Source organism: Yamadazyma tenuis, chromosome 3 (genome assembly GCF_029203305.1).
Source record: "Yamadazyma tenuis chromosome 3, complete sequence".
Classification (NCBI taxonomy): Eukaryota; Fungi; Ascomycota; class Pichiomycetes; order Serinales; family Debaryomycetaceae; genus Yamadazyma; species Yamadazyma tenuis.
Window position 1 is genome coordinate 876,116 of NC_089463.1, and position 20,477 is coordinate 896,592.

Consider the following 20,477-nt stretch of genomic DNA (forward strand, 5'->3'; position numbering starts at 1 on the left):
TTAACTCATGGTGGAATTATCAGATTACCAACGACAAGAAAAGGTCGGGGAAGGAACATATGGGGTGGTTTACAAGGCTCTCGACACCAAGCACAACAACCGGGTTGTGGCCCTCAAAAAAATCCGGCTTGAAAGTGAAGACGAAGGAGTTCCTTCAACTGCCATCAGAGAAATTTCTCTTTTGAAGGAAATGAAGGATGCTAACATCATCAGATTGTATGATATAATACACAGCGATTCCCACAAATTGTACTTGGTGTGTGAGTTCTTGGACTTGGACTTGAAACGGTACATGGAGTCCATTCCTCAAGGTGTTGGTTTGGGTGCTGATATGATTAAAAGATTTTTAAACCAGTTGGTCAAAGGAATCAAGCATTGTCACTCCCATAGAGTATTACACCGTGACTTGAAGCCCCAGAACTTGTTGATCGATAAAGAAGGAAACTTGAAGGTTGCTGATTTTGGGTTGGCCAGGGCGTTTGGGGTTCCATTGAGGGCATATACCCACGAAGTGGTGACTTTATGGTACAGGGGCCCCGAGATCCTTTTGGGGGGCAAGCAATACTCTACGGGTGTTGACATGTGGAGTATTGGTTGTATATTTGCAGAGATGTGTAATCGGAAACCATTGTTTCCTGGAGACTCTGAGATTGATGAGATATTTAGAATCTTCAGGATTTTGGGAACTCCTAATACTGAAATATGGCCAGAGGTGCAGTACTTGCCAGACTTCAAGCCCACCTTCCCCAAATGGTCTCGTAAGAACTTAAAAGATTATGTTCCCAACTTGGACGATGCTGGTATTGATTTGTTGGGCCAATTGTTGAACTATGATCCCAGTGGTAGAATTAGTGCCAAGAGAGCCTTGGTGCATCCATATTTCCAGGAAGACGATGAGTACCTGAAGTCTGTAAATATGGGATAAGTCGGCCCTTAGCTAATATTCTGTTTGTTCATTTTTGGATATGTTTTTTTAAAGTGTGCTGTGTCACACCCAACTCATATATAAATATTTGGTAATTCTCAAAAGATATAGGAGCAAGGTCATGTTGACCACTAAGCGAGCCGACTTGGATCGTTTTCTTCGTATGGTTAAAAAGTCCAAATTTTTTTCGATCTCTTGGAACTTCATATTGATTTGGAAATGTAGTAGGTCGATATATTGGAGCGACTCACTGAGCAGAAATGGTTGTTCCAAATCCATTGACCTGGTGTGACGATGATGAGAGGTTGGGTGATGAAATGACGTGGGATCAATTACTTGACGAGTTTGGCTATCTTGATACTTGGTTTTTCCAATCTTTAAAGCTGATGTTCCCTGGGGGCATTTATATCAGCTTGAGATGTTGAAAAAATGTCCTGAATAGGAAAGCTAATTGCTAAATGTGATGAGGATGAGCACAAAACCCGAGTTTATTAAAGTCTTTAACTTATATGTCCCAGTCAAGGTTAATATGGATTCTTAATATGGTTGAGTGGCAAGTACGTACTTGAATATATCCGTAGTACAGCAGACCTCCCACCAATAGTATTTTTCATCAAGGTTTGGAGTATAAGGTTCGTCTCTTGACTATATCTTTAAGGTCCCCGACCTTTTTATCGTACAGGGTAGTATTCTCCTTCTTCTTCGATATCGTGTCTTCTGACTTGAGTTTCTGTTTATTCTGTGTTTATGATGTTCTTGTAAAATCGTTATATCTTATTTCAATTTCATAGCAAACATTAACAAATACCTATTATCTGGTAAAGGAAATATCATAGATATCTGAAGTTATGAAGGAGTGTAAATCAGACAATATCCCCTCTACTATCCTCATATTTAACATGAAGGGATGCAAATCAACTTTGGTGGACACAAAAACTTTTTGCAGTCAAGCTCAAGTCGCACCCAACTCTGTCGCACGTAAAATTCGAGTCGCACTCTTTTAAAAAAACTTTAAACTACTATGAGTGAATACAATGACTATAGAGGAGGCCCAGGGTCCGGCTCGCGTGGGCGGGGCCACGGGTCCGGCTCCTATCGGGGTGGATGGGGAAGTCAAAGAGGACGCGGTTCTGGGTACGGTGACCGCGATCGTGCGAGAGACTATGACCGAGAACGCAGCTCATACAGTGAGTACAGCTCATATGGAGAATACGGCTCATACCGCGGAAGAAACCCTTCGCATCGTGGCTCCTATAATCACAGTAGTAACTATGCGCCCAACCACTATAGGGGATCGCATTATGGACCTCAAGCACAGAACTCAGGCCATTACCAACCTCAACCCTCTCGTCCTCCCAGTTCTGGAGATGGAAGATCCAGCGATTATAGCAGTCACCTGGAAGAAAAGCCAGTACACGAAACCCCTACCCCCGTTTCGAACCACGCTACTCCTATCTCGTCACATGCTCCGCTGAAATTGACTTCTAAAACAGAAGAGCTTTCCGAGATCGATGACGAGTTGGTCAAGCTTCGAGCTGATTTGATAAATAAAACCGGCAATTACGCACTTCTAGTGAGTCAACTAGACAAGGAACAATTGAATATCGACTTGAATAATGAGAAATTGCTGGAAATGAGTTTAATGTAAAGTAGTGTAATATAGAAGAAACCTTTTAAAAAGTTGTGTTCGCGTCTCAAACTTTTCATTTCTATAACTATGTTGGACTTGAATATTCTTCCAACTCCAGTCGAATACATCTTGTACGGATGTTTGTTCCTTGGTGTGGCAAAGGCCACCATCCTCGTGTTGTCGTTTGGCCTGCTTTTGTTTGATTTGCTTCTCTTGCCCAAGGCCAGTTACAAAAAATACGGGTCGGCCAACAATTGTTGGGCACTTGTCACTGGATCCAGCGATGGTTTGGGTGCCGAATACGCCAGACAATTGGCTGCTAAGGGGTTCAACATAGTGTTGGCATCCAGAACATTGAGCAAGTTGGAGACAATTGCCGAAGAAATTGAGTCGAAATATAAGGTTAGCACCAAGGTGGTGGCTGTGGACGTCACTAAGGTTGACGAAGCTGTTACTCAAATTGCGGCCGGAATCGAGGGATTGGATGTCAGTGTGTTGATCAACAACGTCGGTCAAAGTCATCTGATTCCTGTTCCATTTGCAGAAACCGAGTTGTCTGAAATCACTAACATCATCAACATTAACAACGTCTTCACCTTGAGAATAACTCAATTGCTTATTCCAATTTTGGCGGGCACAGCATCCAAGTACAAGGCCCATTCGTTGATCCTCACTATGGGTTCATTTGGAGGTTTATTGCCTACACCATATTTGGCCACCTACTCTGGGTCTAAAGCATTTTTGCAAAACTGGTCTGCTTCGTTGGCGGCCGAATTGAAAGCCGACAAAATTGATGTGGAGTTCGTGTTAAGTTACTTGGTGACTTCAGCCATGTCTAAAATCAGAAGAACTTCATGGATGATCCCTAATCCAAAATCTTTTGTTGCATCTGCCTTAAACAGTGTAGGAAAAAGAGTTGGTGCTCAGGAAAGATTTGCTACAACCACTCCATTCTGGTCTCATGCCTTGATGCACTTTGGAATCGACCAAACTGTTGGTGTCTACTCTACAATTGCAAACAGCTTGAACTTTGACATGCACAAGAGCATCAGAGTTAGAGCCTTAAAGAAGGCAGAGAGGGCCAGGAAGGAGCAATAGTCAATCAGTTATATTTCATTGAATGCACGTTGTTTAAACTGTGATACTATCGTAGTTGGTCTCTAGTGCCCTTGGCCAGGCGGTTGGTGCAGCCCTCCGCGACGTCGCGCTAGCAGTGGGTCCACCTCTTGGTACTATTTTTCTAGAAGCTTCTACCTCATTCGCGGGCCTTCGTCCGTCTCCCAATTATAAGAATCGAGCAACCCCCGACGTTTCTCACACTTGCAACTACTCTTACACAAATGGTTAAAGAAACTAAACTATACGATATATTAGGGGTTGCCCCCTCAGCATCAGAGTCTGAATTAAAGAAGGCCTACAGAAAGGCCGCTTTGAAATATCATCCTGATAAACCTACTGGTGATACCGAAAAATTCAAAGAAATCAGTGAAGCTTTCGATATTTTATCCAACTCCGATAAAAGACAAATTTATGATGACTATGGGATAGAAGCTGCCCGTGGAAATGCGCCTGCTGAAAACCCATTTGCTGGGGGTGGTGGTGGTGGTGGTCATCCATTTGCTGGATTTGGTGGTCCTGGAGGCCATTCATTCTCTCAAAATGATGCATTCAACATATTCTCACAAATGGGAGGGTTTGGAATGGATGAGGGAGGATTCAGTTTTGGTGGTGGAATGCCTGGTGGATATGGTGGTGGTGGAATGCCTGGAGGTTTCGGTGGTGCAAGCAGAGGAGGTGCTTCAAGAAGACCTGAACCTGATACGGTGACAATGCCTTTGGGAGTGAAATTGGAAGAACTTTACAACGGGTGTGTGAAGAAATTGAAGGTTAATAGAAAAGATCCAAATGGTACCAGAAACTCAAAAACTTTAGAGGTTAATATTCGCCCTGGCTGGAAGGCTGGTACCAAAATTACTTTCAAAAATGAAGGAGACTATCAACCAGAATGCCAGGCTCGCCAAACCATCCAGTTTGTCTTGGAAGAAAAACCACATGAACTGTTCATCAGGGATGGTAATGATTTAAAGATGGTGATTCCTTTAACGTTTAAGGAAAGTCTTTGTGGATTCGATAAAGAAGTCACTACCATAGATGGTAGAAGAATTCCCTTGTCTCGAACATCTCCTATTCAACCTTCCAGTGTCAACTCATACCCTGGTTTAGGTATGCCCATAACCAAGAGTCCTGGACAAAGAGGTGATTTGCACATCAGCTATAAGATTGATTATCCCCATTATTTAACACCAGAACAAAAACAGATTATCCAACAGTACTTTTAAGAACATAAAAACATGCATATAGATGTTAACGATACAATAACCCATCATCTTTTATATATTTTAATATAATGGTCAAACATTAGCTGTTCCTAGCTCTCTTAATCTCAAATTGAGAGCTCGAAATCTCAATTTCTATCTCGAACAACTTCTTTCTCGGACCACTGAACCAGGAAAATCACAATGTCAGTCATACTTGCATCTGCTGGATACGACCATACAATTCGATTCTGGGATGCCTTGACAGGGGTATGCTCACGAACTATCCAACATTCTGATTCTCAAGTCAACCGACTTGAAATCACCAATGACAAACGTTATCTCGCAGCCGCTGGAAACTTGTATGTTCGATTATATGACATCCGCCAAGTGGGAAACAGTGGGAATACGCATTCCACAACTTCGACTAATACTGACTCTAACCCTGTGATGACTTTTGAGGGACACACCAACAATGTGACGTCGATTCAATTTCAGATTGAAAACAAGTGGATGGTATCATCTCTGGAAGATGGATACGTTAAAGTATGGGACGTCAGAGCCCCACTGGTTCAACGGAGCTATAAACATAATTGTCCTGTCAACGAAGTGGTGATACATCCAAACCAAGGAGAGCTTTTAAGTTGTGATCAAGATGGTAACATTCGAGTATGGGATTTGGGGGAGAACCAGTGTACTCATCACCTAATTCCCGAGGATGACGTACCCATTAATTCACTTACGGTAGCTAGTGATGGTTCGATGCTAGTAGCTGGAAACAATAAGGGTAACTGTTATGTGTGGAACATGCTGACCCAAAAGGATATCACCACCCTCACACCGGTTACCAAATTTCGGTCACATCTGAAATATATTACCCGTGTGGTGTTATCCACTGATATGAAGCATTTGGCCACTTGCTCGGCTGATCACACGGCCCGTATTTGGGCCACAGACCAAAACTTTGCCTTGGAGACCACTCTTCAAGGTCATCAGAGATGGGTTTGGGATTGCGCATTCAGTGCTGATGGTGCTTACTTAGTCACTGCCTGCTCTGATCACTATGTGCGGTTGTGGGACTTAAGTAATAGTGAAACAGTGCGCCAGTATAATGGCCATCATAAAGGTGCGGTTTGTGTTGCCTTGAACGATGTTTGAACTGGCTTGTATAATAAAAGCCTATCTATCTATACATGCGATTTTCACGTTTCCAAGTCTAGAATCATTGGTGACATTTCCACCTTGATAATGTCACCAAAAGTTTTTTCAAAGGAGCTGTCAAACGTTCTATCAAAGGACCTGTTTATATACTTGTCCATAGATTTGTCAAACGATTTGTCGGATGGCTCGGTTCTTTCACTAGATTTATCTGATCTTCCTTCCAGTTTTAAATGGTAGTTTCCGGGTGGGCCTTTGGGTTCTTCCTTTATATCAGAAATATTATTATATTTGGCTCCGCCAGAAAAGCTTTGGCAAAATCTGGATATATCCAACAAGTCCGTAGTATAGAAGTCTGGCCCAGTATTGTCGTACTGGGTATCTGACTCACTAAATCCAAGTAGTCCACCTAGTTCTAAGTAGAGGTTCATAAACTCTTCAATCCAGATCTTTAATGGGATATAATGTCCACTACTGACGTTTTTTTCTGCTAGCAGGCGGAAAATATCACTTATGAGGGCACTTAAGTGGACTTTGAAGAATCGCACATCAACCTTCAAATCATCAAACAAGTTGTTAACCAAACTCTGTATGTTTTTAAAAGCAAATGTGTTGAATAGCGTGGGGACACTATTCTTGAAAATGTAAATTAATTTGCTTAGAATCAACGAGTTGAAAGGAAGTTTTCCGATTAAAAGATCAAAGTCTATTTTCTTGTAGGCCTGTTTTAACTCTCTTGTTCGAACCGGTTCATTTTCAAGTTTGACTCGAAGTCGAAAATTTACCTCCATTAGACTGATCAATCGGTTAAGGCATCTCACAAAATGTGCCCCACATTTTGCCTTTAGATCCACTAATTTAGCTGGAAGTTTGTTATTGATAGCTCCTATTAGTTTAGGGCAGAATTGGGCACTCATATACTTTAGATTGTCGACAAGTTCTAGAGTTTGAAGCCAATTGTCACCTTTAAATGAGATATCACAAAAGGTGTTGGCAATCACCTTTATCATGAGTTTATAAGTGACCATATCACAGTTACAAACCCACTCAAATACCGATTCTTGTACAAATAATTTGAACACTGGTGTCGTTAGTATGGTAGTGAACATTTGAAAATTATTTAAAACCGAATCCAATCTTAAAAATCGGAACCCTTCAAACATCAATGAATTGTTAATTTTGCACAACGAATATAGCGTATCAGCAATATCTAAGTCCGCATCTGGGGGTAAATAAGGATAAATTGGAGGAATTTCAATGGGATTACTAAGATTATGACTCTTGAGATCTCTTTTAATCAACTGAAATAGGTCCGGGAGAAACTTGTAGCTTATTATTTCCACCTTTTCCGAGATTAATTTGTCGGTGGAAGTAGGCAGGCCTTTTTGATTATAAAATTGATATTCGTCTATCAACTCATTATCGTTGATAAGCTTGATACCACAATAATGGTATTTAGACAGGCCTCTAACACCAAGCCTTCGTATTGTGAGATTGGGGAATAAGACTCTAATCAATTTTCCTAGATTAGCAGGACTTAAGGGAAACAAGTTGAAGTTGGAGTAGAAATGCACATACTTGGAGTAAACCCTATTTCTAGTGACCACCGACGTAGGACTGATCTCACAATTGTTCAAGAGCCAGATCATTCCAAAGACCTGTCGTTTAGCCTCCTTGGATAACTTCCTTGATAGTATTGTCTTGGTGGTCTCATGACTTTCTGGAACTTGAACCGTGTCTTTATCTTCTGTTTCAATCTTCTTCAAGTGGTGAATAATAGGCTCTATTTCAATCAGAAGCGAGTTATATGCGATGACCTTCATTTCCTTGTCGGAACTCAAACTTTGGGACCCGGAGTCTCTTCTCCTTTTTTTGGGCGAAGCTTCAAATATTGGCTGCGTAGAATCATGTCTTCTATGAGACCTCCACTCCTCTACCTGTGAAGAAGGGGTTGATGGAGAGAGTTCATGCTCATTGTTATGGGATGCTGTGGTTACTCCTGTGTTGATGGAAGTCTCTATTATTTGGGGATCAGGGTCATACTCATGTTCTAGAATTGGCAATGCCATATCTAACACATCTGCGTCATCATAAGATATGGCCAATGGTGGCTGATGATGGAGTTGACGCTGGTGTTGGTGTGTAGAACGTGAGAGCTCAAGGCTCAACGCTTGTTGATTGAAGAGAATTAACTCATTATCGACATCAAAACGGGGAGATCGAGAATCAAAGTCAGGAGATTCTGATTCGGTGGAAGACTTGTTTGATGTGTAATCAAAGTATTCGTTGAAATTATTCATACATAAATCTTCAAATGTGTGGGAATGTGACGGAGAATGCTTGGGAGATGCTGATTTTTGTACCTGGTGCAAGGTGTTTTTTTCTATATGAAGTGTCAAGAAGAAGAAAAGGAAAATAAAAAAATGTGTGAATGTAGGAAATAGAGAGAAATATGAATTGGGAATTGAACAAAACAATAGATAGAATGGGCTACAGCGGTACCCAATCTTGAGGTAGCCCTTACCGAAACAGCCGTAACGTACTATATAACTGGTAATGTCTCCCACTTGGTGGGCTAATTGTCTCGACCCTGTAATAGCCATCTACCATCCTCTACGACTTATTTATAAACATGCTGTGGACAGCCATGAGATCTGCAACCACCCTCGTAGAAAAATAATTAAACTATACACTCCAATATTTGGTGATGAGATGATAGAATCGTACCAGATGGCGGCTAAAAACAGTGTTTGTTTATGTAGAAATTAGAATGTTTATGACCCTCAAATCAGCTGGATCACTCAGATCACACTCATTGAAGAGGGTCTCACCTGGCACTTCGATCCCATTGTTCTAAATGGTTAAGGTCATCTTCATTGATCTATATTCTGCGGCGACAATACTGCAATCATCCTGCGTTTGTTTATTCTTTTTTCTTCTGTTGGTTGAATCAGGAAAAAGTTTCAAATCCGATGTTTACAAAACATCGCCAATATCACTACCTAATCCGGTAATGCGTATATTTCAAAAACCACCAATGTTGAAGATTAGTGCACCAGAACCAAGTAAATGAACTAGATTCCGGCTGTTGTTCCTTAGATTACGGGAATAAGGGTCCCATCACCCTTAGCTGTAGGGTTTACCTCTGGGTTGCCTGCCACTTGTTTCCTAAACGCAGTTACCCTCTGTCCTTTGCCCTTGCACTCGAACCATTCTTATAAGTGGTTTGAGTTACAAATCTATATTGCATTGAGGTTTGATGGGCCGCCCTCCTTTTGTAAGTCTGCTTGCTTAATAGCTTTTTTAGATATTAATACTTCAGTCTTATAACATCTACTAGCATTCTCTTGAAGTTGTTATCGTTTCTAATGCTATCGATACCCAGTCATCTAACTTCGATGGTCTCTATACATATGGTTTTCTTGTTGTCTGTTTCGTTTCCAACTGAATCATTTGGATCCAGGCCAAGCACATCCCAATCTATCGGTTCACGCACGCCGAAACTCCCTCATCTCGCATAGCTTTGAAAATTTTAATTCTCATCTCAAGTAACTACACTATGGCTATTTTAAATTCTAACCCAGAAGTTCTCTTACGCAAGAGAAAAGACAAAGATAGAAAGAGGTTGGAGAAACAAGAGCAGGCCCAGCAAAGAGAGTTGGAAAAGTTGAAAAAGCAAAAGATCCAATCAAAGAAATTCATTAGAGCCGAGACCCTCGTCTCCAACCATTTATCTAAACAATTAGAATCCAAGAGAGTTAAGAACATTACCAAGTTCGAAAACCAGAAGTCAAACAATACTATATCCTCCACGTCGACCAACATAGAAGATGAAAAGCTTATTTTTGTCATCAGAATACCAAACCATGTTAAGGGTGTGAAGATTCCCAATAAAGCCTCTAAAGTGTTGAGAGTGTTGAGATTAGAAACCGTCAACAACGGTATGTTTATGAAGTTGAATGAAACCACCAAGCCTTTGCTTAAATTGATCCACCCTTATGTTGTATATGGTACTCCATCTATCCAATCAATCCGTCAATTATTTCAAAAAAGAGGTTCCATTAAAGATGAAGAAGGTAAAATAATCAAGTTGGATAACAACGAGCTTGTTGAAAATAAGTTCGAAGAAGTGGGGATCATTTGCATAGAAGATTTAATCCAAGAATTATGTAATTTGTCTGAGAACTTCTTGGACATCACCAGCTGGTTGATTCCTTTCAAATTGAACTTACCAGTTAGTGGATACGGACCTCAATCCAAACTTGCGAAGTTAAAGTTGGCCCAACAATCAAAGAGAAATGTTAGTCTCAATGGGAATATAAGCTTAAAAGAGGTCGATATCGACAAATTGATTGACGAACAAAATTAAACGATAAATATTGGCATATAGATATTTTGTATCCCCAAATTATATTTCATGGAATCTGCGCTACAGAATTGTTCTTTTCTCGATTATTTCCTTCAGTGTCACGTGTTTCACTATCTCATCTCTGATCAAACAATTGTAAAAGCGCGTCTCGTTCTCCATCAACATATAGCTATGACAGTCAAGTCTACATATACTCCCCAGTCATTTGAGTTATACCAGCAGCTCCAGCCACAAACGGCATATACATATAAGCTTATTCAGCTTCCACCCGAACTTTTGTCATGCATTGAAGCAAAATCTCCCCTTAACATCAAATCGTCTCGCTTGAAGAACGACCTCACCTTGGTATCTCAGGATAAAACATGGAAGCTTCGTCAAATGGATCAAACGGATACAGTGCTTCTTATGGATTGTAATGTGGTTCCTGGCTCTCTTGTTGGCCTTACAAACTTGCCCTATGAGTATGAATTAGTATCCACCAAAATACTTATCGATGTGTCCAAAATCCCCGTGTACAAAGGCGAATCAAGCTTATCTACCATGTCCACAGATATTGTCACGTGCAGCCTCTCTAAGCTTATTGATGATACACCAATATCTACCGAAGAGTTCTATAAAGAGTGGTATGAAGTAGGCGGGTGCGAGATAAACGGATGTTGTTTTGTCATCGATGATTCGCTTGTAACCAAGTTTCTTCATACATTCTTAACGGTCGTCATATCAAGCAAAATTGACTACAAATCAGGAATCCTTGACCTCGAGAAGTTTAGTGCCCTTCTAGAGCCTCATGGGTTCATTGCCGAAGTCAGCAATACACTTTTCCATAAGTTTTGCCGGTTGAACCTGGACCACAAATACACTATACACAACGACAAGATTGCCAAGTGGTTCGGTATACAAACACTTAAATCGGCTCGGCTGTTTGATATTGATGACTTCAACCTTCAGTGGAAGAACCAGTTTCCCAATTTCTACAACGTCCCTTTGGATGTGAAGATGCTCCGAGGCCATTTGTACAAAACAGCTGGTTCTTCACGAATTTCGTATCTTTCAGAGTCCTCCCTTCTGTCGGATATTGTCCAACGTATTAGGGAGCTATTTAAGTTGGCATCAGAGTGGGAAATCGATGATATAGCCCCTTACGTGCAGAAGTTTATGATCAACAAGAAGCTCGAAACCGGCCTACTAAAGTATGCCAAAGTGCGAAAAGTCGGAAAATCCAAAATTGTTTGTCCAAGATGAACGATTTTGGACTTTCATTAATTGTACGTGAAATTGGCTTAAGTGGCACTGCTGAAACTAGTATGGTCCAACTACTTGGTGTGAAATATACTAACAATTTCAAAGAGTGGTGCATGTGCAGGAATATCAACAGACCTTGTGTTTTTTCCAATTGACACTCTCAAGACAAGACTTCAAGCAAAAGGGGGATTCTTCAGTAACGGAGGATGGAGTGGAATCTATAAAGGGCTAGGTCTGTGTGTTGTCGGATCTGCTCCACTGGCCGCTCTTTTCTTCATCACCTATGACTCCATGAAACGTTATACTGAAAATATTGGATCCAAACCCGCCAGTCATATGATCAGCGCGTCTCTTGGAGAGATTATGGCCTGTACAGTACGAGTCCCAGTTGAGGTTATTAAGCAGCGGACGCAGGTGGATATCTTGGGTTCAAACTCCTCGTCATTGACAAATTTAAAGTATATACTTGCGAATAAGTCGGGAGAAGGAATTCTTCGTAGTCTTTATCGTGGATGGAATCTGACAATCATGAGAGAAATCCCATTTACCTTGATCCAGTTTCCCTTATATGAATACTTAAAGCTGGTAGCTCCAATTGAAGAGAAGCAATCTTTAGCAGCTGGAGCTGTTTGTGGATCCATTGCAGGAGGTGTTGCAGCCGCAATGACCACGCCGTTGGATGTTATCAAAACCAGAATCATGTTGAGTGAAAAACGCACAAGCACGAGGCTATTGGTACGTGGAATCATTGAAGAAGAAGGTTATAGAGCGTTCTTAAGAGGAATTGGGCCTCGCACGTGCTGGATTAGTGCTGGAGGTGCCATCTTCTTAGGATGCTACGAACTTGTGCATAGTCGCTTGTCCTCTTTGGGAAATACAAAGCTCGCATAGTGTGGATTCTTTTACTCAATGGTGTATATATTCCACGGCTGGTTGCTTTCTGGTTAACCTAATAATGTCCTCTACGTCTTTAAACATTATAGACCTAAATCACATTTTGCATTTTGTGACATCGGTAGAAATGTATGAATATTACATTTCATAACCACTAAATGTCAAATCCATAACTATGTCAAATTTATAACTATGTCAAATCTACTGCTAAACTAATAGAGCTTCTTATCGGCTCGCGTCCCGAACCAAATCGGTAGGTCATCTCAATATCTCCGTATCAACCGGTTAGCACACGCGGACTCTCACAAATTCATCGCTCGTGAACAGAAAAAAAAGATCCAGTCGCTGACTAACTATTTTTATCCCTGCTGAACAAGTAATTATAACGACCTAATGTTAACCATACAGTTACAACGAGCATTCCACCGGATAAATCCAGGTGCAGTAAACTTGGCTAGAAGCTTCTCACGCTCGAGACCCCAGATGTTGGCCACTACAACCTTAACTCCTCTTGAGCAAACACATGTTTCCACAGATATTTCACCTCCGGAAGGATCAGGAATAACCCTTAAGAATGCGAATAGGGATGACTCTGAATTCGGTACTCGTCCAATCTACTTAGATTTCCAAGCTACGACCCCAACTGACCCAAGAGTATTGGATAAAATGTTGGAATTCTACACCGGTTTATATGGGAACCCCCACTCATCTACTCACTCTTACGGCTGGGAAACCGATAAAGCAGTAGAAAAGGCCAGAGAGCACGTGGCAGCCGTGATTGGTGCTGACCCCAAGGAAATCATATTCACTTCTGGTGCTACTGAGTCGAATAACATGGTTATTAAGGGTATATCCAGATTCTACAAAAAGACCAAGAAACATATCATCACCACCCAAACTGAACATAAGTGTGTTTTGGACAGTGCCCGTCATATGAAAGATGAAGGCTTTGATGTCACTTACTTGCCTGTGACACCTGAAGGTTTAATCAATTTGGATGACTTGAAGAATGCCATTCGTAAGGACACGGCTTTAGTCTCGATTATGGCTGTCAACAACGAAATTGGTGTTATTCAACCAATCAAAGAAATTGGTCAAATCTGCAGACAAAACAAGATTTTCTTCCATACTGATGCTGCTCAAGCTTATGGTAAAATTCCAATAGATGTCAACGAAATGAACATCGACTTGATGTCGATCTCTTCTCATAAAATCTATGGACCAAAGGGTGTTGGTGCGTGTTATGTGAGAAGAAGACCAAGAGTGAGAATTGACCCTATTATTTCTGGTGGCGGTCAAGAAAGAGGCTTAAGATCAGGTACCTTGGCTCCTCCCTTAATTGCAGGTTTTGGAGAGGCAGCCAGATTGATGGTTCAAGAACTGGCATATGACAGAAAGCATATCGACAAGTTATCTAACAAGCTTAAAAGTGCCTTGTTGTCAATTCCAGATGTCTACTTTAATGGACCTGCCGATGTTTCTAAACATTATCCAGGCTGTGTTAACTGCTCATTTGGTTACATCGAAGGAGAGTCTTTGTTGATGGCTTTGAAGGACATCGCTTTAAGTTCTGGTTCTGCTTGTACATCTGCTTCTTTGGAACCTTCTTATGTTTTACATGCTTTAGGTGCTGATGACACCTTGGCTCACTCCTCTATCAGATTTGGTATCGGAAGATTTACTACTGAAGATGAAATTGACTACGTTATTGAAGCAATTAACCAAAGAGTTGACTTCTTGAGAAAGTTGTCTCCATTATGGGAAATGGTTCAAGAAGGTATAGATTTGAACACTATCGAGTGGAGTGGACATTGATTTACGTAACTAATTTGTGCTAAGTCCGGTACCGAAATGAAGAGAATCTTGATGGACGCTGCAGACTCTCTCCCAGTATATACATATATATAGGCTATCTTATGATCTCCCTTTGTGGTCAATAAATCATGACGGAAAATTCGATTTTGTGCGTATGCCCGGTTCCGGCGTCCAGTCACCAACTTTTCGCCGGTCGCTTTCTTCTCCAGTTTTCAGTTAATTTTTCAAATTATCACTACACGTCAAGTACCAATGTCTAAAGCAGAACTTAGTTTGGAAACCAAAACCATTACCTTATTGCCAGGTGATCATGTGGGGGAAGAGGTTGTTGCTGAAGCTGTGAAAGTTTTAAAAGCCATCGAGAGATCTACCCCTAAAAATATTCAGTTTAACTTTGAAAAACATTTGATTGGAGGCGCTGCCATTGATGCTACTGGAGTTCCATTACCTGATGAATCTTTAGAAGCTTCGAAGAGATCAGATGCTGTTTTGTTGGGTGCTGTTGGAGGTCCAAAATGGGGTACTGGGAAAGTGAGACCAGAACAAGGTCTTTTAGAGATCAGAAAGGAGTTAAACTTGTATGCTAACTTAAGACCATGTAACTTTGTCTCTGATAAGTTACTCGAGTTGTCACCATTGAAAGCTGAAGTGGTTAAAGGAACCAACTTTTGCGTGGTGAGAGAATTGGTGGGTGGTATTTACTTTGGTGAAAGACAGGAACAAGAAGACTCTGCGGATGGAACCTCTGCTTGGGACACCGAAAAATACACCGTTGCTGAAGTTACCAGAATCACCAGAATGGCTGCCTTCATGGCATTACAACATAACCCTCCTTTGCCAATTTGGTCTTTAGATAAAGCCAATGTTTTGGCATCTTCAAGATTATGGAGAAAAACTGTTGACGACGTGATTTCCAAGGAATTTCCTCAACTTACTCTCCAACATCAGCTTATTGACTCTGCTGCTATGATTTTAGTACAAAGTCCAAAAAAGCTCAATGGTATCATCATTACTTCTAATATGTTTGGTGATATCATTAGTGATGAAGCTTCCGTGATTCCAGGGTCTTTAGGTCTTTTACCTTCTGCATCTTTGGCTTCTTTACCAGATACCAACAAGGCTTTCGGATTATATGAACCATGTCATGGATCGGCTCCAGATTTGCCAGTTAACAAGGTCAATCCAGTGGCTACCATCTTGTCTGTTGCTATGATGTTGAGATTGTCTTTAGACTGCTTGGCTGAAGCTGAAGCTTTGGAGACTGCTGTTGGTAACGTAATCGATAGAGGTATTAGAACTGCAGACTTACGTGGACAAAGCACTACTCAGGAAGTTGGTGATGCCATTGCTGAAGAAGTCGAGAAAATCTTAGGCTCTAGTGCCTAAATTCTGTGATCTAGTGGACACTATAAAATTAGCACTTTAAATATATATTTCATCTTTATATTACATTATAATACTCATTATTGTTAACAAACATGATTTTTCCCTGGAGACAAGTTTCGTGATTCATTAAACATCGGAGAAGTCGATGGTACCATTCAAAACATCACTCAAATATGCCATAGATCCAAAATTTCCAATATAAAGATGGTTATTCAAGGTCTGAGAAGTGTCCTCCCTTTTTAATGTCGGAGATTTGGAGTCTTGCAAAAGCTCAGTAATGATGGTGTTTTCACTTGAAAATGAGTTATTCATATTTCCGGTATCAACATTCACTACTGGTGCAGCAAGAGAGCTCAATACTTCAAATCTAGGGGATCTCGACACCGAGTTATTATCAACTGAATAATATTCCTCCTCTGAGTTTGTAGCATCAGTATCTGGCTGTGTTGTATTATTTCCAAATCTCAGATTGTTTGCTTTTGAACTGGAGAAATTCATATCGATCTCTTTGCCGAATTCATCCACAAATTGAGATGAAGTTTGTGAGTCCTCTGCCTCCACTTGATTCTTGGAGCTTATTTTCGAGTTGAAAAATACGATTTGGGATCTGAAAGAATCCGCTGCACTCACATCTCTTATCTTATTGGCAAAGTTTGCATCCCTAGTGAAACTAGAGTTAATCGATGTGACTGACAAATCTTTGGAAGGCTTTGGGGGGTATTTCAATTTTGTAGATTTCTTTGTCTCTTCGATTTGGACCGGAATTGAGGAAAGGGAAGATTCTCTGGAAAATTGTACCCAGTTAGCCTCAAGAGGGTCGTCCACATAGTCATAATCAAAGCCATAAGCAAAAGTTCCTGCCATTCCAACAGTTTCCTCCAGAACATCTTTAATTGAGGCTGATACTGCATGTGCTGGACTCCCTTTTGAGTTGATTCTTTCTTCTGTTTCAACGTTTTCTTTAGCTTCTTCATCGAATATAGACTTTGTTGGACTTGGAAATTCGAAGTTGGATTTGACATCCAATGAAGCATTATGTCTAGTCTTCTCCTTGTATGTTTCTGATGGAGTTTTGGGTGTTTCTGGTAACTCTGTGCTCAATTTAACAGGTTGCAGTTCAACTTGAGGGAGTCCATTGAGAGTATCATCAGAAGAAGTAAACAATTCTCTAAAGGGCTTTTGGTCATATGGAATTTCAGGTTGCTGTAAGTTGTTCTGGGCTTGTGACTCAACCTCCTTCTTGTTAGGTTTTCGGACCACAAACTGCTTACGAGGAGACTTTTGTTCAACTGGCTGGATAATTCCTGGTACCACTTCTTCATATCTTTCCTGAGTTGGATATATATCTGCTTTGTTTTCAGGAAAGGGCTGCTCATAATCCCTGTTTTCTTGATGTTCATATTTGGCTTTTGAGGTATTATCGTTTTCAAAACGAGCTTGGTATACTGGTCTTGCAACCTGTTGAGCAAATTGTGGATGATCAACCGTTTGCGTAATGGGGCCAGTTATTGGTTGAACTGACGACTGAGCCTGTATAATGAGAGGTTGGGTATGATCAACATTGACCACATTGTTTCCTTCTTCAACTTGATCGAATTGTTGCTGATCGTAATTAATCTGATCTCCATTCCCTTCCAATTGTGATACATCATAGTGATGAACCGTTGCAGAGTCGGTGTTATCATCATCGAGTGTCGCCACATTCTTGTTAAGTTGCAAATTCTGGATTTGCACCTGGGGCTCTCCTTCATTAGTTTTCTCTAATTTAGGTGTTGGCCTGAATAATTCCTTGTATTCCACTGTGGCTTCTTCTTGAAGTTGTTCTGCTTTGAACTTTCGGCCGAAAAGCTTTCCAAAGAAGGAACGTCTCCGTTTAGACTTTGCCTTTTGTTCATTCTTTTCAAAATTCCTAACCTTCCTTGTGGCATCAACTGTTACGGTTTCTATAGGTATATCAGTTTTTAATTTGGAGTCTCCAACAATATGAAATCCTGCAACTGGTCCAGGTATATTGCCTTGTTGGTTCATAGAACTTACTCTCGACTTCATCATCTCACGAACTTCAAATCGGTTAAGTCTTTGATAGCTGAATAAGTAGTATTCTAAGTCCAACTGCAAACTCTTAATCATCTGCTCCGTCACTAATGAAAATGAATTGAAATAACAATTCATGTACATCTTCAAGGTGTCCAATAATGTATTTTGAAAATCTTCTTCTGGAACAATAGCGTCAAATTCCGGTCTTTTAGAACGGTTGAACCCAATCAATTGAACTCTTCCATCGTAAGTGTAAGAAGCAGTCAAAATAAGAAACAAGTGTTGATTCATCTCGAAATAGTGAGGAATCATTTCCTGTGGCATGTTCAACAATAAAATTATCTGGGACTTGGTGTTTTCGTTATCATAATTCGTGGCGGAATGGGCAGTCGAATAGAGATGTAAAGCTGACTTGTTGCTCCTGAATAAATGGAAAGGTTGATTCTTGTGAAGAACTTTGGCCTTATTTATCAACTCAATGACTTCATTTCCAGTCGTGAAGTTTCCGCTATTGCTATCACGCAAGATCTCGTAGTTTTTATTCATTTCTTGTTTGTTATCACCTTTGAAGCCCCTTCCAGTACAAGAAAAGAACCTCAAAAAATCTTCTTCACTTGAAGTTGAAAACGAAAAGGACTTATAAGTGGTAACAATCACATCAGTAATGGAACACCAGTGGCTGACTTCCATCCTTGGAAACAGAGACAATTTTGGTAAGGGCTTCTCATTTACCAACGAGTGCATTAAGACATCAGAGATTCTTAAGTTCAAATTACCATTGCTGTTGATATAATAATTATCATCAACTATTCTCAAGAACATTATGGTGTCGCTGAATATAATCAACACTTCATCATCATGATTGTTTTGGTTATTCGGTTTGACATTCTTCAATTCAAAAATTCCAATCACCTTTCTTGAGAGCCATCCATATTGTAACTCGGGTGGCCAGTTGGTAGCTAATTCGGTCAATAATTTACCAGTAGGAGTAAATATTCTATGCTGAGAATTGAATCTTTCATGGTCCTTTTCAATAGCTAGACTTTCGTCACCACCAAACGCATCAATTATGTCAACGGCACTCTTGTAATAGTAATCTAAAACTGATGGTTCCTCAAATTCTTCCTGCTCAAAGTTCTTCAATTTTGAAAACTCACTGGAAACCTCCTCGTATAATCGCATCAAGATTAACTTAATCTTAGGTAATTCCAACAATGAACCCGTTATCACGGAGTCAATATAGTTCTTGGAAAACTTACTTTTGTTTATGTTTGGATCTGCAAAGACCTGCTTTTCATATCTTCCGTAAAACTTGTTGAATCTTGATTTGAAGCTTTTCAAGTTGGCTTCATGCCTGATGAACGGTTTGTAAAAATATGGCAAAATCATTCCAAACACCTTAATCACCTCCACGTAACCAAAAGGTTTGGCTCTAGTCAAAGAATCATGAAGTACACAATTGATTCTGGTTACTTCATCGATTGTGGGGGGAAATATGTGATTGATTTTGACTATGCCTTGAGCATCCTTGGACTCTAACACATGAACTCTCAATGGGATGATGAAGTTCTGTAAAAGACCTACTAGACCCATGGTAAAATTGGTTTGAACAGTCAACAATTCGTCGGTGATTGTGGCAATCTTCAAGTTGTCAATAAACTTTGGCTTTTCGTAGTTAGATGTGTTAGGGACGTTATAGGAAGTTTCAAGAGTCTCTGGTGAGTATTCCAACAAAGGATCAAACAACTGGTCTAATTGGTCACCTAGTAGGCACACCAATCTGTTATTACTCTCAATGACTTTGGAATCGTTATTGGTGTTATTGTACACAGTATCGAGAACCAAAGACTTCAACGTGTGGTTTTGAATTACCCCCATTTGGAGTAACTTAAGACCAAACTCATTCGGCCTCTTATCTACCAAAAGGCTCAGTCTACTTGCCATTGCTCCAGCATTAGTCTCATCCCATCTCTTTTCTATTTCAAATTCCCCAGGATGATTCACAAGCTTATTGTAATTTTTCAAGAAAGTTACTGCTAAGGCTTTTCTAACCTTGGATTCTTTATGGATAGGTAACAAGTTTTCAATACTGGGATAGAATCTGGAGTCTTGGTTCAAGATTAAATCGTGGTAAACGGTGACCCCAAATTTGGTTAAGGATACCGTACAGATTTTATCTGATACGGGATTTTCATATACTGCTGTGACTATATGTCCAAAGAGACTATCATCGTAGCTTGAGAAATATGCAGCATTGGGGAAGATATTGATCCATTCTTCAGTACTCTTGGACTTGAACTCGCTATTCTTACTCAATTCCAATCTACCAGCGAGTGGATTTATGATTATGCTGTCCTCCACCTCATCAGTGGAATAGTGTTTGAATGAGATTCCTTCAGCTTGCTCGAGATTTTGTTCATCTCCAGAAGCTAGTCTCTGGTAAACACTCATGGTTTAAACGGAATATTGTAATTGTCAAGTTTCCAGTTGTTCTTTATGGTTGTCAAGTCCTACGGGGAAGAAAAGAAAAACTGTCGGTAGTTCACAAGCTGTTCAAAAAAAAAAACAAAGGAAGGGTTCACGAGATGAAAAGTAGTTAATGACAGCGAGTACTGATCTGAGAGAAGCGTTCCAAACGCACCTCAGCATTCTCATCGGGAGCGTCTCTGTGTTAATTGTGCAAGGTGTCCTTAAAACATAATATTT

At 40.4% G+C, this 20,477-nt stretch overlaps 11 protein-coding genes across 11 annotated transcripts; 9 read left to right on the forward strand and 2 right to left on the reverse strand. All coding sequences in view use genetic code 12, as the record gives it.

Annotated features, from left to right (window-relative positions):
- Window positions 1-7: 7 nt before the first annotated feature.
- On the forward strand, window positions 8-925 carry CDC28 (Cyclin-dependent kinase catalytic subunit; the record flags this gene model as incomplete). Its single annotated transcript, XM_006684025.1, has 1 exon — window positions 8-925. The coding sequence occupies one exon, from the start codon at window positions 8-10 to the stop codon at window positions 923-925; it is 918 nt and encodes a 305-aa protein (XP_006684088.1).
- Window positions 926-1,946: 1,021 nt separating this feature from the next.
- On the forward strand, window positions 1,947-2,573 carry PSN45_002805 (uncharacterized protein; the record flags this gene model as incomplete). Its single annotated transcript, XM_006683780.2, has 1 exon — window positions 1,947-2,573. The coding sequence occupies one exon, from the start codon at window positions 1,947-1,949 to the stop codon at window positions 2,571-2,573; it is 627 nt and encodes a 208-aa protein (XP_006683843.2).
- Window positions 2,574-2,642: 69 nt separating this feature from the next.
- PSN45_002806 (17-beta-hydroxysteroid dehydrogenase) lies at window positions 2,643-3,653 on the forward strand (the record flags this gene model as incomplete). Its single annotated transcript, XM_006683779.2, has 1 exon — window positions 2,643-3,653. The coding sequence occupies one exon, from the start codon at window positions 2,643-2,645 to the stop codon at window positions 3,651-3,653; it is 1,011 nt and encodes a 336-aa protein (XP_006683842.1).
- Window positions 3,654-3,895: 242 nt separating this feature from the next.
- SIS1 (Molecular chaperone (DnaJ superfamily)) lies at window positions 3,896-4,894 on the forward strand (the record flags this gene model as incomplete). Its single annotated transcript, XM_006683778.2, has 1 exon — window positions 3,896-4,894. The coding sequence occupies one exon, from the start codon at window positions 3,896-3,898 to the stop codon at window positions 4,892-4,894; it is 999 nt and encodes a 332-aa protein (XP_006683841.1).
- Window positions 4,895-5,074: 180 nt separating this feature from the next.
- LST8 (TOR complex subunit lst8) lies at window positions 5,075-6,028 on the forward strand (the record flags this gene model as incomplete). Its single annotated transcript, XM_006683777.2, has 1 exon — window positions 5,075-6,028. The coding sequence occupies one exon, from the start codon at window positions 5,075-5,077 to the stop codon at window positions 6,026-6,028; it is 954 nt and encodes a 317-aa protein (XP_006683840.1).
- Window positions 6,029-6,072: 44 nt separating this feature from the next.
- Window positions 6,073-8,328, reverse strand: PSN45_002809 (uncharacterized protein; the record flags this gene model as incomplete). The annotated part of the gene is made up of 1 exon (XM_066157938.1): window positions 6,073-8,328. The coding sequence occupies one exon, from the start codon at window positions 8,326-8,328 to the stop codon at window positions 6,073-6,075; it is 2,256 nt and encodes a 751-aa protein (XP_066014035.1).
- A 1,259-nt stretch (window positions 8,329-9,587) lies between these two features.
- On the forward strand, window positions 9,588-10,397 carry RLP7 (ribosomal-like protein; the record flags this gene model as incomplete). The annotated part of the gene is made up of 1 exon (XM_006683775.2): window positions 9,588-10,397. One exon carries the CDS (start codon window positions 9,588-9,590, stop codon window positions 10,395-10,397), a length of 810 nt encoding a protein of 269 aa, XP_006683838.1.
- A 171-nt stretch (window positions 10,398-10,568) lies between these two features.
- DCC1 (Ctf8p and Ctf18p associating protein) lies at window positions 10,569-12,530 on the forward strand (the record flags this gene model as incomplete). The annotated part of the gene is made up of 2 exons (XM_006683774.2): window positions 10,569-11,597; window positions 11,745-12,530. The coding sequence occupies 2 exons, from the start codon at window positions 10,569-10,571 to the stop codon at window positions 12,528-12,530; spliced, it is 1,815 nt and encodes a 604-aa protein (XP_006683837.2).
- Window positions 12,531-13,016: 486 nt separating this feature from the next.
- Window positions 13,017-14,348, forward strand: NFS1 (cysteine desulfurase; the record flags this gene model as incomplete). Its single annotated transcript, XM_006683773.2, has 1 exon — window positions 13,017-14,348. One exon carries the CDS (start codon window positions 13,017-13,019, stop codon window positions 14,346-14,348), a length of 1,332 nt encoding a protein of 443 aa, XP_006683836.1.
- Window positions 14,349-14,600: 252 nt separating this feature from the next.
- LEU2 (3-isopropylmalate dehydrogenase) lies at window positions 14,601-15,734 on the forward strand (the record flags this gene model as incomplete). The annotated part of the gene is made up of 1 exon (XM_006683772.1): window positions 14,601-15,734. The coding sequence occupies one exon, from the start codon at window positions 14,601-14,603 to the stop codon at window positions 15,732-15,734; it is 1,134 nt and encodes a 377-aa protein (XP_006683835.1).
- Window positions 15,735-15,860: 126 nt separating this feature from the next.
- On the reverse strand, window positions 15,861-20,222 carry BUD3 (budding protein; the record flags this gene model as incomplete). The annotated part of the gene is made up of 1 exon (XM_006683771.2): window positions 15,861-20,222. One exon carries the CDS (start codon window positions 20,220-20,222, stop codon window positions 15,861-15,863), a length of 4,362 nt encoding a protein of 1,453 aa, XP_006683834.2.
- Window positions 20,223-20,477: the final 255 nt, after the last annotated feature.